Raw genomic sequence first — 15,868 nt, 5'->3', positions numbered from 1 at the left:
CTCGGCCTCCCAAAGTGCTGGGATTACAGGCTTGAGCCACCGCGCCACCGTGCCCCGCCTAAAATCCCAATTTCTTAAGATCTCATTAAACCGGCTCTGTCATCCTGCTGGTTCCCTCATTAATGCACTGAATACAACTCTGTAACAGGTGTTCACTAGTTTATGAGAATGAGGGCTTTCATATTTTGAGATCAGGCTTTGACAGAACCAGGCTCTATATTTTAGATATGGCTATATGTATTTATAAACATCCTTGCGAGTGGAATTCCTTTTTTTCTCTCTTTTTAAATTTATACATTATTTCTTCTTTTTTAGAGATGAGGGTCTCACTGTGTTGATCAGGCTGGTCTCGAACTCCTGGGCTCCCTCCACGGCCTCCCAAAGTGCTGGGATTATAGGCGCAAGCCATTGTCCCTGGCCTCCTTTTGTCTCTTTAAAGAAGGCAGGCCCTGCTTGTTCTGGTTCTTGTTAACCCCTGCCCAAGGATGTGCTCTGCTGGGACCCCCCAACCGCTCTGCTGAGACAGGTACACAGAATGGTGGATAATGGGCCTAAGGTCCTAGTGGGCCAGCCCTCAAGCTGCTTCTAGCCCCAGTGCATGGGAACAGTGGCCATGCCGCAGGTAACAGGCCTGAGAAAGAGCCAGGCACGCGGAGGCGCCTACCTGGAGTGAGAGCACTGGTGGTCCCTCCGGAGGCTCCGCAAGGGGCATTTTGGATCTGGCAGCTGACTCCACAGCGTGGCAGGGTGCCTCCTTCACCCCCCCTTGGTCACTGCTGGCCGGGCCGCAGGCATCCCAGGTGACTTTCTGGAGGATGTCCTTCTCTATCATTTTCCTTCTCTCCTGTTGGAGGGCCTGGCGGTTCACAGATTCTTGTGAGGCGGGCTCTGCCTTCGGGTCTCCTTCATGGCGGGAGAGACTGGCTTCGGCCTGTGGGTCCCAGGGAGGACCCTGGGATCCTTTGGTGTTGAAAGACAGGCTTCCAAGGTCGCTGTCCAGCCACCTGGGGGTCTCCTCGGCCATCCCAAGAAGAGCGCTGACCTCACCAGAGCTTTCAAGAGGCCTGCCAGGGTCTCTTCCTGCCTGAGAGGATGCATCCTTTGTCCTTGTGTTCCGTCTGTTCCCAGGTTCTGTGGCCAATTCTGCAGGCACCAGAACTGGCTGTCGAGAAAACAGGTATGTTCAGTTAGCATCCTCAAAAACATGCTTCAGGGAATTTTTTTCATAGTAAAATATGTGCATAATTTTTTTTTTGAGGTGAAGTCTCACTCTGTTGCCCAGGCTGCAGTACAGTGGTGTGATCACAGCTCACTGTAGTCTTGACTTCCCTGGCGCACGCGATCCTCCCACTTCAGCCTCCCAAGTAGCCAGAATGACAGGCACATACTACCAGGCCCAGTTAATTTTTTTAAATATTATTTTGTAGTGACGGAGTCTCTGCAACATAGTTGGTCTTCCAGGCTGGTCTCAAGTTCCTGGCCTCAAGCTATCTTCCTGCCTCAGCCTCCCAAAGTGGTGGGATTACAGGCATAAGCCACTGTGCCTGACCTATTTCAACCATTTTTAACTGCACACTTCACTCTACTAAAAATACAAAAATTAGCCAGCATGGTGGCACGCGTGTAATCCCAGCTACTCGGGAGGCTGAAGTGGGAGGATCGCTTCAGCCCAGGGGGTGGAGGCTGCAGTGAGTGGTGAGGGCACCATTGTCCGCCAGTCTGGGTGACAGAGCAAGATCCTGTCCCAAAAAAAAAAAAAAAAAAGTTGGAAAGCCACTGTTGAATATGGGTTGGCTAAAGACACCACCACCGAGGCATCCCGCTATTTAAATACAAGGCTAGAGTGGAATGCATTGTTACAGCAATGGAACAATATTTAAATTATCAATAATGATAATGTTGGGGCTCAGAAATTGATACCCCAGGCTGGAGTACAAGCCATCCAGCCATCCTTCCACCTCAGCCTCCTGAGTAGCTGGGACCACAGGCACACCACCACACCCAGTTATTTTTTAGTAGAGATCCCACATTATAAAAAAAAGAAAATAATCCAGAGAATTTCTGAAGTAATTGATGGTAGAAATGAAGAAGCAAAATAAAATCCACGTGGAAATCGTTCCACCTGAACCCACCGGAGTTCTTAGCCACCCTGGGGGTCTCTCCTGCGTGGGGTGAATTCAGACCTCGGTCTAGGCATGGCAGGGCTGAAGGGGGACTTCCTTCAAGGTGATGGGTGGTTGGGGGCACGTCCTGGTTTTGTGAGATCATCTGGTTCAGTGCCTGTGCCCCCTCATTCAGTAGGTTAATTGTTCTCAGCAGAATACCTGAGAGAAGTGACGCTGGAGCTAGGCCCTGCCCCCATTTTGGAAGTGGGTTAGTGCCTCTACACTGTTTTCTTTTTTTTAAGATGGAGTCTCACTCTGTTGCCCAGGCTGGAGCGTGCAGTGGCGTGATCTTGGCTCACTGCAACCTCCGCTCCCCCGGGTTCAAGAGATTCTCCTGTCTCAGCCTCTGGAGTAGCTGGGATCACAGGCACCTGCCACCATGCCCAGCTGATTTTTATATTTTTAGTAGAGGTAGTGTTTCACCATGTTGACCAGGCTGGTCTCAAACTCCTGACTTCGAGTGATCCACCCACATTGGCCTCCCAAAAATGCTGGGATTACAGGCATGAACCACTGTGCTCAGCCAGAAATGGAGTCTTGCTGTATTGCCCAGGAGTCTCAAACTCCGGCCTCATGGGAACCTCTGTCTCAGTGTGCAGCACTGGCACCGCAGGCCTGTGTTGGCACGCTTAGTCCACACTTGCTCACTGTCTCCTGGGGTGTCCCTCCCGCGAGGTCCAGCTTTTGTGCTTGCTCAGGCACTGATGGGCCATCTTCCTCCCTCCCACTCCCCACGGTAGCCTGTAGCAGTTTAGTTTAGCAGGTTAGTAAACCAGAGTTCCTGTGTACTTGCCAGGTGCTGGGATGAGCCAGGTAGCCAAGAAGCCAGGTGGATTAAGGAAGAGACATTTAGGACAATCAGTCATGACAATGGCCAGAAGCTATTCGGATGCCATGGTAGAAAGCAGGATAGGAGCGATCAAGAGGAAGAGGAGGGTCAAAATCAGATGGAAACTCAAGTCCGCACACCAGCCCTAAGGTGCTGGGCTCCCCGGGAGAGGGAGGTGTGTGGAGGTTAGATGTTGGGCATCTGAATACCTTGGGTTGTACATGGGACAAAGAAAAGGACTGGGTGTCATGGAAATGCTAGACCAGTGGTTTAGATCAGTCAGTTTAGACTTACATTGCACACACACAGGCGCACACTCTTCTGTGTCCCACAGACCTCGGGAAGGGATTCTTCAGCTGCAGCGACCCAGGTCCTGGACGTGTCGCCATCAGCAGGATCTTCAGCCAGCTCCTCTGACAGGTCTGGAATCAGGGCAGTTTGGTTTCGCTGGAAGATGAACAGCTCCTCTTCCCCATAGTCCGACTGTGGACAAATGACAGGCTTTTGGAGGACGAGGCAGCGGGCAGAGCCCTGAGGGCCCAGCCGTCCCTGCTCTCCACCCTCACTTCCAGCCCAGCATGCCCAGCCCACCTAGCCCTGCTGCTCAGGAGCCTGGGGGAGATCTGGTTCTCTCCCAGTTAGCCTTGCCGTGCGCAGCTTCTTGCCACTGTTTAGAAATCAGCTCGGCAGTACCACCTCGTGGAGGTAAGATTCAGACTCCTGGTTCTGCAAGTACCTTGCAGACAGCAGGTGCTTCATTAATGCCTCGTGTGACATGAACAGGGCAGCGAGGTGGTAGCTGAAAGCAGGGTCCAGCCCTCCCCATCCCCTGTGACCCTGAGCCATCACTTACACAGCTTAGTGTGTCTTCTTAAAGGGACTGGGGCTCATACTCTCAAACGAGACTGACGGTGTGAAAACGCACTGAGGTGCGGGGTCCCTGTAGGTACTCCTTAGCCTCGCCATGCACTGGATGACGTCTGAGGTCCCTGAAGCTCTGTTGCTGGTGCCCAGGTAGGACCTAAACCCAGCCCGTTCCTTTTAAAACCCTCACACTGTCTCTCAACACCCAGTGCCAACCTGTGCACTGAGGAGCCCCTGCCAGGAGCATCTTCAGCAGCGTCTTACACCTGCACCTATGGCTATTGGTCTGAGTGTCTTTGAGGGCCATTTCAGGGACCCCAAACCACAAATGCAGAATCCCTCAAAAGCTCATCACAATGCACTGGAATTGTGCATTCTCAGTGGGTGTTCTGGTCCCGTCCTGGCCTGAGAGAGTGGAGAATAGCAGAATGGAAAGGACTGAGCTTCTGCATCGAGTTGACCTGGGTTCCAAGTCAGCACCAAAAACCCAACTGAAAGGGTCTCCCAAGATGCTGAGCACCAATACCCATGCTCAGAGAGGACAATCAAGGCAGAAGAAAGAGTAAAGAAGGAAATAGGCACCGAGAAAACATAACTTTGGGTCTGGCCATGTGATTTAAAGTAAAATGACAACAAACTGGACAGGTCAGCGGGAGAAGTCTTCAGAGAAGTGCTCCAGAGCTGTCCTGGTCAGCGTCATGCCTGCTCTGGTAGGAAGGACAAGGCGTCCAGGGAGAGAGTTCCTGCTTACCAAGGAGGAGTCTGAGTCCAGAGACGGGAGCTGGTCTTTGACAGCCTTGAGGATGGCGTCCCAGGGCCCCGTCTGGGAGGCCCAGGGAGAGCCCAGCGAGGGTGCCATACCTTCGTCATTGGATGCCATGAGGGCCCAGGCTTCCCGATGCCTTCTCAGTGCACCATCACCCGAGGAGCTCTGTGGGGCACAAGGGGTGATGGAAGAGGGTCCAGGCCATCGAAGGTCAGGAGAGCAGGGGCTGCCCTACCAGCTGTAGGAGACCAAACAGGCTGGCAGGCCTTACCACCTGCCTGTTTCCTTCAGGTTATGCAAGCTCTTGTTACTGAGTGCCAGGCAGTCTGTGTGTGTGTCCGCTCATGGACACGTGGAGCCTGCAGGTATATCACATATATAGTGATATATACATAATACATAAATATATGTATTGATATAAATATGCATATGTAGATGTGTATATGTTATATAGAATGTCATATGTATATGTAATGACATATATTTTATATATACGCCATATAGCATCACTATTCGCTTCATTTCATAGCCTCAGGGTGTTTAGTAAATAGCAACAATGGACTCTGACTCAGGGGAATTTCAAGTCCTACTACCCTTTACTGCCCTTTACCAAGGAACAGAAGAGAGACACCTTGCTTTTTTTTTTTTTTTTTGAGGCAGAGTCTCAGTCTGTCGCCCAGGCTGGAGTACAGTGGTGCAATCTCGGCTCACTGCAAGCTCCGCCTCCCAGGTTCACACCATTCTCCTGCCTCAGCCTCCCAAGTAGCTGGGACTACAGGTGCCCACCACCACGCTCGACTAATTTTTTGTATTTTTAGTAGAGATGGGGTTTCACCATGTTAGCCAGGATGGTCTTGATCTTCTGACCTCGTGATCCACCTGCCTCAGCCTCCCAAAGTGCTGGGATTACAGGCCAACACCTTGCTTTTTTGTTTTGTAGACAGGGTCTGGCTTCGTCTCTCAGGCTGGAATACAGTGGTACAGTGATAGCTCACCAAGGCCTCGGCCTCCTGAGCTCAAGTGATCCTCCCACCTCAGCCTCCTGCATAACTGGGACTACAGCTGTATACTACCACATCTGGCTAATATTTTTATTTTTTGCAGAGATGGAGTCTCCCTGTTGCCCAGTCTGGTCTCAAACTCCTGGCCTCAAGTGATCCTCTTGCCTCAGCCTCCCAAAGTGCTGTGATTACAGACATGTGTCACCATGCCTGGCTGACAGTTTGCAGTCACCGAGTGATTTTTTTTTTTTTTTTGAGTCACCACTCTGACCAGCCCCTGCATTTGTATCTTAGAGTCTTAAAGGAGATGGTCCTGTTCTTCAGCGGACTGGGGAGCTTGAGCTTGAGAGCTGGGGGGTGAGGGTCCTCTAGAGCCAGTGTCAGGAGAACCCTGCAGCCGGAGAGGCCGCTGTGGCTTTGGCCCTTCAGTCAGTGCCCCTTCAACCCCAATCAGGGCAGCGGCAGGATATGTGAATTGGGGACTGCTTGCTTCCTCTGTGCTTCTGGGACCAGGGCAGGTGTTTGGTGCACTCTCATCTGGGAGCAGCAGGTTGGGGACGCATCTGGTGCACACACTCAGCGGGTGTTTTTTTTTTTTTTTTTTTTGAGACGGAGTCTCGCTCTGTTGCCCAGGCTGGAGTGCAGTGGCGCGATCTCGGCTCACTGCAAGCTCCAGCGGGTGTTTTTTGTAACTAGAGCTCTGTTCCGCAATTCAGGGCACAGTATTTCTTAGGGCAACAGAATCGTCCAGGTGAAGAGGGTCTCCAGAGACTCTGATAAACTCTTCAGGCGGACAAGACAATAGGCGAGGGAACGGCATTAGCAGCAGAAGGAAGGACATGTACAGTGGCTCAAAGGAATGAACCGCCCAACAGGTTTAAGGGAAGAAAATGTCAGTTGCTGGAATCTGCGGTCAAAACGGACCAGACAACGCAGGGCCCTGAACGCCACGTTGAGGCGCTCGGCGCATCCCGAAGGCGAAGGGGTGACTCGGAGCCGCCACTGAATAACGGCCTTCCGGCTCCGTCTGGGGTGGGGGGGGTCAGTTTCTCAGCTGCAGCCTGTTAGGCCCCGCCACAGCCCCGCCCAGGTCCCCAGAGCCCCGCCCCCAACCCATCTGGCACGAGGCTGCCGGTTGTCATGGAAACCAGACGCCAACAGCCTCCCGGGTCGAGCCTTTAAATTTTAAAGCTGTGGAAGTGAAAAGCCCATCGCTCCTCCTCTCACACACCCCTAGCCCGTGTTTCCCCGCGTTTTGTTCAACTCCCTGCAGGCGCAGCAGGCCTAAGGCCCCTCACCTGAGGCTTCCGCCTCCGCTCCCTGCGCGGTCCTAACAGGCCTGTAAACAGCCTCCAGCGCGTCACTCCAGTCGCGTCCGTCCCTCGGGCCGCGCCACAGGTACAGAGTGCCCTTCTTCGGCACTCTCCCTCTTAGCGCAGCTTTACATTACTAGACTGCCGCGCGTTCCCCCCGCTCCTCTTTCGGGCCTTTGCGCGTTCTGCCTCTCCTGCAATGGGATTGGTTCCCCTGGCCAGGGCGGGGACTGGGTAGGACAAACACCACTTGCTCATTGGCTGTCGTGGGTATCATACAACGAGCCGGGAAGCTGACCGGAAGGTCCGGGTGCGGGACGTGTGCATTTCACGGCGCCCGGGAGCTGTCCCGGTGTGGACCCGCGAGCTTCCCGGCGTGCTCCGCGCCCTCCCGCAACTACTTCCGGGGCGGGTGCCGGGGGCGGTGGCCCGGCAAGGGAGCGTGGCGGCTAGTTGCTCGCGGGGTTGGCGGCGGCAGCCCGAGGGCGGCTCAAGGCCTGAGGCCCAGCACAGGTGAGTTCCGCAGCGGCCCGGCTCCACCATTTGCCGGCACCTGCTGCCCGCCTAGACCCGGCGCTCTGGCGTCCCGCGCTGCACTTGCTCGCCGCGTGGCTGGAGGACTGAGCCCCACATTTTCTTTATGTGGCTGTGGCGTGGGGACAGTAATGCTCTGTGCGCCGTAGGGTTCCTGTGGGGATGTGGCCAGGGGGCGTCGGGAAGCGTCACTGCTGTGAGTTCTGGGGTTGTCGGCCAGGGACCCGCCCCGGGGCCAGTGAGCTAGCTTTGCGATGCGCCGGTTCCCGCTGCGGTTCCACGGGGCGAGAGGGGGTGCCCCGGGGCTTTCACAGACCTCCTCTGTGGGCGTGACAGTTTCCACCAGCATTACATTTGTTAAGATTTTTAAAAATTTTTTCATTTTTGTGGGTACGTAGTAGGTGTATATATTTATGGCGTACATGAGAGATTTTGATACAGGCGTGCAGTTCGTAATAATCACATCATGTAAAATGGGGTCTCCATTCTTTCAAGCATTTATCCTTTGTGTTACAAACAATCTGATTATACTCTTCTAGTTTATTTATTTATTTATTTTTGAGACGGAGTCTCGCTCTGTCGCCCAGGCTGGAGTGCAGCCTCCCGGGTTTACGCCATTCTCCTGCCTCAGCCTCGCGAGTAGCTGGGACTACAGGTGCCCACCACTATGCCCGGCTAAGTTTTTTGTATTTTTAGTAGAGACGGGGTTTCACTGTGTTAGCCAGGATGGTCTCGATCTCCTGACCTCGTGATCCGCCCGTCTCTGCCTCCCAAAGTGCTGGGATTACAGGCTTGAGCCACCGCGCCCAGCCTCTTCTAGTTGTTTTTAAATGTGCAGCCGGGCGCGGTGGCTCACTCAGGCCTGTAATCCTAGCATTTTGAGAGGCCGAGGCGGGCAGATAGCCTGAAATCAAGGATTCGAGACCAGCCTGGCCACCATGGGGAAACTCCATCTCTACTAAACATACGAAAACTAGCCTAGCGTGGTGGCTCATACCTGTAATCCCAGCTACTCGGGAGGCTGAGGCAGGAGAATCACTTGAACCCAGGAGGCGCTGCACTCTAGCCTGGGCAACAGAGTGAGACTCCGTCTCAAAAAACTAAGAAATAAATAAATTATGCAATTAGATTATATAGATTATAGTCACCCTGTTGTGCTGTCAAATACTACATCTTATTCGCTCTATTTTTTATTTGTATCCATTAACCATCCCCACCCTCCACTACTGTTCCCAGCCGTGGTTACAACAGAAGTAACCATTCTTCTGCTCTCTATCTCCGTGAGTTCAATTGTTCTGATTTTTAGATAACCACAAATAAGTGAGAACATGCAATGTTTGTCTTTCTGTGCCTGGCGTATCTCACTTAACGTAATGACCCCAGTTCCATCCATGTTTTTGCAAATGACAGGATCTCTTTCTTTCTTTATGGCTGAATAGTACTCCATTGTGTCTAAGTACCACATTTTCTTTAGGATTTATTGTAAAGGTAACAGATACTTCACATTTTCAGAGCGGACAAAACCAAAAAGTTGAATGAAACATCCTATCTCGAGTGGTACTTTACACCACACCTGTAAAGTAGCGACACCAGGGCTACTTCACTCCACACCACTCGGGATGGGATGGGACTTTTCGTTTTCACTTTAGTGTTTTTTTGGTTTTTTTTTGAGACGCTCTGTTGCCCAGGCTGGAGTGCAGTGGCTTTTTATTGGCTCACTGCAGCCGCCTCCCAGACTCAAGTGATTCTCCTGCCTCAGCCTCCCGAATACTGAGACTACAGGCGCCCACCAGCACGCTCGGCTAATTTTTGTAATTTTAGTAAAGATGGGATTTCACCGGCGAATTTTTGTAATTTTAGTAAAGATGGGATTTCACCATTTTGGCCAGGCTAGTCTCAAACTCCTGACCTCCAGTGGTCTATCAGGCTTCGTCTGGTTCTGATTGTTCTTCAGTTCTTGGGGGTTTCAGATATGCAAGTCTCCAATAAATAGAGAACACGGCCTCACCCTGCAGGAGGCCTTTGGCGTGGAGGAGACATGCCCAGTGAAGGCTTGAGGGAGGTATGGAAGGGACTCTGAAGTGACACTCAGCTCAGAGTCTTTGGTTTATTATCCAGGCTCCGTTGGCTGGGACGGTTCAGTGTGGGAGTCTCACCTGCAGAGTGAGGGAAGGGACTGCATGATCTTGGGTTCTGCTAGCTGAAGAGGTGGTGGTTCCAGGAGGGAGGGCTTTGCCTGCCCCACCACACCTACAAACACTCTCACCAAGGGCCTGTGAAGTGTTTGTCCCCAACATTGGTGGCTTGTTTCTTCAGCCATCTTGGCTATCACCTGGGGCTTGGAAGCATTCTTCAGTAGAAACTGAAGTCCTCATTGCATCTGTTAACTACCATAGCACCTGTAGGTGATGGCCACATGACGAGGCCTATGTTTTCGCCTTTGCTTCCTTTCCTACCCTTGTTTCCTGGCACTCTTGTACCTAAGGATTCTACCAGGAAGCTGATGACTTGGCCTTGATTTGGGGATTCCTGGTGTGCCGTTACCCATGTAGGCCCATCTTGGGGAAAGTGTCACCCCACCAGTTCACTGGCCTATTTTATTTCCTCCCATATCTCTCTCTCCAAAGGATGCCAAAGTGGAATTCCTATTCAGTTGGCCGTTGCTGAGTGCCACTAATCACATCCTGGTTTCTGTATTGGGGAATTGCTTTCTATTTTTTTCAGAAAAATTTATTTTTTTTTACTTTTTTGAAATTTTCAATTTCATAACCATTCCAGAAAAATTAATTTATATTTAAAATGTATAGGCCAGGTGCGGTGGCTCATGCCTGTAATTCTAGCACTTTGAGAGGCTGAGGTGGGTGGATCACCTGAGGTCAGGAGTTCGAGACCAGCCTGGCCAACATGGTGAAAACCCCGTCTCTACTAAAAATACAAAAATTAGCCTAGCATGATGGTGTACACCTGTAATCTCAGCTGTTCAGGTGACTGAGGCTCAAGAAGCCCTTAACCCAGGAGGCAGAGGTTGCAGTGAGCTGAAATAACGCCACTGCACTCCAACGTGGGCAACAGAGCGAGACTGTCTCAAAAAAAATAAATACAATTTACATATAGTAAAATTCATTTTGGCATTCGGGTCTCTGGTTTCATAAAGGCATAGAGTCACAGATCCACCATCACAGTCATACAGAACAGGTCTGTTGTCCCCCAAATTCCCTCTCTGCCCCAACCTCCAACCCTTTAATTTTCCCTTGTCCAGAAGGTTGTGTAAGTGAAATTATACAGTAGGCAGGCTTCTTCCATTTAGCGTAAAGCATTTGAAATTCGTTCATGTGTTGCATGTCAACTGTTGGATCCTTGTGTTTGATGCTGAGTAGCATCCATTATACGGATGTGCCACCGTTTGTTTATCCATTCTTTCATGTGTCATAATAGCAGCCTTTTCAGCTATGTCCCTGTTAGACGGTGAGGCACTTGTGATTGGAGGTGCTAAGTAGCAGAGGTGCCTTTTTTTTTTTTGAGACAAAGTGTTGCTCTGTCGCCCGGGCTGGAGTGCAATGGCGTGATTTCTGCTCACCGCAGCCTCCGCCTCCCCAGTTCAATTGATTCTTCTACCTCAGCCTCCCGAGTAGCTGGCCTTCACGCCCAACTAATTTTTGTATTTTTAGTAGAGACGGGATTTCACCATGTTGGCCAGGCTGGTCTTGAACTCTTGACCTCAAGTGATCTGCCCACCTCAGCCTCCCAAAGTGCTGGGATTACAGGTGTGAGCCACCGCACCTGGTCCGAGCTGAATTTTGATCTAACCCCAAATCCAGGGTTCTTCCCCACCACATCAAGGAGCTGATTTGGTTAAATAACCCAATTAGCATTTCTTTACTGCCCATCCAAGAGGCTGTCAGGTTCCTAGAGTTGATGGAAAATTCTTTTACCTGGTGCCTGAGGATGGAAGGAGGAGAACGCACTCCACAATTGATGCCTCACCATATGTGCTCCTTTTACTGGTGTGGTAGCAAGCTCACCAGATTTAGCATTGATGGGACTGCCCAAACCATACATTATTTAAGCAAAGAAATTTGTCTGAGTTACTCCCAGGTTGACTGCGTTGGGTTATCAGTCTGCTAGTGTAGTGGCATAGCAGGGGCAGGACCAAACCTGTTTCATGCCCTGAAACAACCAGCCAGGAAAGATCTAACGCTTGGGCCTTCCTCCTCAGTGATGTCCGAGCTCAGCGATGAAGCCAGCGAGCCGGAACTCCTGAACCGCAGCTTGTCCATGTGGCATGGGCTGGGGGCACAGGTCAGCCGGGAGGAGCTGGACGTCCCCCTGGATCTTCACACAGCTGCTTCCATTGGCCAGTATGAAGTGGTGAAGGAATGTGTGCAGCGGTAAGAGATCGCGGGAGCTTCCCTGTCACATTTTGAGTAGCGCAGTAATGGCCTCGGATCCCACGTGATGGGACTTTGCACACTGATGTGGATGTGTAATGCGTGTAGAATAGGTTAACCTGCTTATCTCAGGCAGCTGTCAGTAATTATTGATGCTGGGCGCTGACAAAGAGGCAGTTTTTATTCCTAGGAAGAAAAAGAGGGTGTAAACTTTGATCAGAAGCTTATAAACAGTCATTCTTTAACCAGACTTATTTTATTCACTAATTGCAGAAATGCCCAAACAAACAAGCAAAATAAAAATGAAGACGGAAAGTGAAGGCCGGGCACGGTGGCTCATGCTTGTAATCCCAGCACTTTGGGAGGCCGGGGTGGACCGGTCACTTGAGGTCAGGAGTTTGAGACCACTCTGGATAACATGATGAAACCCCATCTCTACTAAAAATATAAAACTTAGCTGGCGTGGTGACATGTACGTGTAATCCCAGCTCCTCAGGAGGCTGAGGCAGGAGAATCGCTTGAACCTGGGAAGCGGAGGTTGCAGTGAACTGAGATTGCACCACTGCACTCCAGCCTGGCGACAGAATGAGATTCCTTTTCAAAAAAAAAAGAAAAGAAAAAAAAGCAAAAGGAAGGTGATCCCTGGCCTTCTTTTCCTGGAGGGTTCATTCAATCCCTGTGATCCATGTTCCCCTCTAGCTTCTGCTACTGAGACAGTCTGTGCTTTTAGTGCCTCTGGGGAATGGCCTCCGGACCTCACTGCCCACCTGCCCTTTGCTAATCTGTATACAATAGTTAGAGACAATAAAAAGCCCCTGGCCAGGCCCATGGCTGCGTCTTGCCCATAGCAGGATGTGATCATCTTGTTTTTGGAAAAGGGTAGTCTCCTCACTTCTACCCCCTTATGTTCCACACACGTCCTAACTGTGTCTCCTGGTTCTCATTTGATGTTGTGGTGCAGTGACCTCTCTCCCTATCTCCTCGTGCCTCTTCCAGTTCCCAGTGAGCCAAAGCGAAGCCTTGCTGAAGCCCCAGGACTCCACTTCCCAACTTGTGGCCCTCACTTAGGCATACCCAGCCCATGGAGCGCTGGTGCAGCTTGGTACGGGATAGTCTGTTGTGCTCCCCCTGCAGGAGGCTCTAGGCATAGGCAGTTGGGTATGCAGTCAGTGCGACCCCTCACAGGGTCACGTTTGGAGTTCTCAGGCTCCTGAGTCTTTCGGTGTCCTGTTCCAGAATGGCTCTGCAGAGGAGCAGCGGAAGGTGTTTGTGTTGCGGTGGGATTTCCACACTAGCTGAGGTGGAGGCTTGCTGACAATAAGCACGGGATGGGGCCTGAGGGGAGATGGGGGCATCAGAAGGGAGGGGTGGGGCTGAACGAGGAGTGGTGAGAGAGCCCCAGAAAGGCGCTCTGCTGTTGTGTAAAGGAAGATAGTGTTAGGATGAGCTGGGTGCATTCGAGCCCTGTTGCAGAAGCATCTCCATGCAGCCCCCTGGCCAGGGGCTGCCACTGAACCCTGGTATCAGGACCTTCTGGAATGGCTGCCTGGGGTGTGCATCCCAGAGTCACTGAGGGCTGCCAGGCAATGGAAGGTAGTTGCCTGGTATGGTCTAATAGGTGAATCCTGGCCGGGCACGGTGGCTCACGCCTGTAATCCCAGCACTTTGGGAGGCCGAGGCGGGCGGATCACGAGGTCAGAAAATCGAGACATCCTGGCTAACACAGTGAAACCCCGTCTCTACTAACAAAATACAAAAAAATTAGCCAGGCATGGTGGCGGGCACCTGTAGTCCCAGCTACTTAGGAGGCTGAGGCAGGAGAATGGCGTGAACCTGGGAGGTGGAGGTTGTAGTGAGCTGAGATCGCACTGCTGCACTCCAGCCTGGGCAGCAGAGCGAGACTCTGTCTCAAAAAAAAAAAAAAAGTGTGAATCCCACAAAAGGGACAGATCCCGGGTTTCAGTCAACAGTTGTTACACCCACTGCAGGCAAGAATTGGGGAAGGGAAAAAAGGCCTGTGGGGGTTAACCCTGTAGAATCCCAGGTAACCATGCAAGTGGGTATTATTTTAAATGTGACTCCCTTGTCCCAACCCCAAAGTCACGACTAGGAAGCCCACAGTTTTTTCCCATGGGAAAATGCATTTCCAGAATTTTAACGGAAATCAGTGAGAAAGATGGGATTCTTTGGTAACAGATTTTTCGAGAATGTTTATTTAGGGTGAGGTGACAAAGGATGAATCAGTGGCGGTGGGACTTGTCCACGGTGGAGTCCTTTCTTTCCTCACTGCTCCTTTCCACCTAGCACTGGGCTAGTAGATGCCAGTCCTGCGGCGGTCAGGGTTTTTCACCTGTGGCTGTGTTGACAGTCCATGCTGGATCATTCTTTGCTGTGGGGCTGTCCTGGGCACTGTGGGATGTTTAGCAGCAGCCTTGGCCTCCACCTGCTAAATGTCAGCAGCCCTTCCCTGCCCAGCTGTGAGAACCAAAAATGCCTCCAGACGTTGCCAGATACTCCCTGGTTGAGCGCCATCTGTCTGTCTGGTGGGGTGAAAGAACATAGCCGGCCTCGGGCTAGGAGGATGCGAAATCAGCACAAGGAGATGAAGGCTCAGGGCCTCACGAGGCAGTGTACGAGCAACTGTCAGCATTTCTCTGCCTGCCTGCCCCCAGTCCCCACAACGTCCAGGGTGGCAGATAACTTCTGCTTCCTGTCAACTCATCCCGCCTGGCCTAGGCTCGCCACCGGCTTTGGCGAACCCCACGTGTGAGGCGGCTGGCCATGTCTAGCATATCTTGCGTTTGTTTAGGAGAGAGTTAGATTTGAATAAGAAGAACGGTGGTGGCTGGACCCCGCTGATGTATGCCTCCTACATTGGCCACGATACCATCGTGCACCTACTGCTTGAGGCGGGGGTGAGTGTGAATGTGCCGACCCCAGAAGGGCAGACTCCACTGATGCTGGCCTCCAGCTGTGGCAACGAGAGCATCGCCTACTTTCTCCTCCAGGTGAGCTACGAGGGAACTCAGGCCCAGAAACCTGAGGGGCTCCCTGACTGCCCTGACAGAGACGCAGACCACTGCAGGCCATGGTGTTCGTGTGTGCTCGTGTAATCATTTCTGATTCTTGCAGCATGGCCGCCTGGAGGGCGCCCGCCCCACGCAGAGGAGATGAGGCCGTAACGCACGTTCTGTGTTCTCTTGAAGCAAGGTGCAGAGCTAGAAATGAAAGACATCCAGGGCTGGACGGCCCTTTTCCACTGTACCAGCGCCGGGCACCAGCACATGGTCAGGTTCCTCTTGGACAGTGGAGCCAATGCCAACGTGAGGTGATTGCCACGTCTTTTTTTTTTTTTTTTTTTTTGAGACGGAGTCTTGCTCTGTCGCCCGGGCTGGAGTGCAGTGGCCGAGATCTCAGCTCACTGCAAGCTCCGCCTCCCAGGTTTACGCCATTCTCCTGCCTCAGCCTCCCAAGTAGCTGGGACTACAGGCGCCCGCCACCTCGCCCGGCTAGTTTTTTGTATTTTTTAGTAGAGACGGGGTTTCACCGTGTTAGCCAGGATGGTCTCGATCTCCTGACCTCGTGATCCGCCCGTCTCGGCCTCCCAAAGTGCTGGGATTACAGGCTTGAGCCACCGCGCCCGGCCAGATTGCCACGTCTTTAGTGTCATCGGACTCTAAGGAGGTTGGCTGTGGAGGCAGCTAACGAGAGGTTAGGGGCACCCTGCTTCGGCAGGAAAGGCTCAAGATGAGGGGTAGGACGAGAGTGCTTCCAGGCGTGGGCCTTTTCCCACATCTGTGAGTGCATCTCTTCAAGCCCTCTCAGCTTCCTTTTCTTTATCTGAAACCCACCTGGGTCATAGAGTTGTAAGAATTACATGTTTTATTCCATGCCAGGGGCCTGACATACTGAATGGCATTTAAATGTCATACGTTACATGCAAATCCCTTCCATTTTCTTGCCTTTTGTATGGATGAGATGAGGCGATGCTTTAAAAAGAGTCTTGAA

General features: G+C 51.9%; 2 protein-coding genes across 2 annotated transcripts in view; one reads left to right on the top strand and one right to left on the bottom strand.

Annotated features, from left to right (window-relative positions):
* LOC105525638 (chromosome unknown open reading frame, human C16orf71) overlaps positions 1-7,259 on the bottom strand; it is a 16,160-nt gene extending 8,901 nt beyond the window's left edge. The window contains exons 1-4 of the mRNA XM_011961340.1: positions 7,237-7,259; positions 4,610-4,789; positions 3,331-3,477; positions 665-1,162 (exon numbers count right to left, since the gene is read on the bottom strand). Coding sequence (XP_011816730.1) covers positions 665-1,162; positions 3,331-3,477; positions 4,610-4,738 — 774 coding nt within the window. The 5' untranslated portion in view covers positions 4,739-4,789; positions 7,237-7,259. The remainder of the gene's footprint in view (positions 1-664; positions 1,163-3,330; positions 3,478-4,609; positions 4,790-7,236) is intronic.
* The window catches only part of ANKS3 (ankyrin repeat and sterile alpha motif domain containing 3), a 53,819-nt gene continuing 42,687 nt past the window's right edge, over positions 4,737-15,868 (top strand). The window contains exons 1-5 of the mRNA XM_011961422.1: positions 4,737-4,834; positions 7,243-7,451; positions 11,689-11,860; positions 14,670-14,868; positions 15,067-15,188. Of these exons, the coding sequence (XP_011816812.1) occupies positions 4,737-4,834; positions 7,243-7,451; positions 11,689-11,860; positions 14,670-14,868; positions 15,067-15,188 (800 nt within the window). The remainder of the gene's footprint in view (positions 4,835-7,242; positions 7,452-11,688; positions 11,861-14,669; positions 14,869-15,066; positions 15,189-15,868) is intronic.

Source organism: Colobus angolensis, unplaced genomic scaffold (genome assembly GCF_000951035.1).
Source record: "Colobus angolensis palliatus isolate OR3802 unplaced genomic scaffold, Cang.pa_1.0 Scaffold55, whole genome shotgun sequence".
NCBI classification, from domain to species: Eukaryota; Metazoa; Chordata; class Mammalia; order Primates; family Cercopithecidae; genus Colobus; species Colobus angolensis.
The sequence above is the reverse complement of the archived record's forward strand: the minus strand, read 5'-3'. Positions and strand labels throughout refer to the sequence as shown.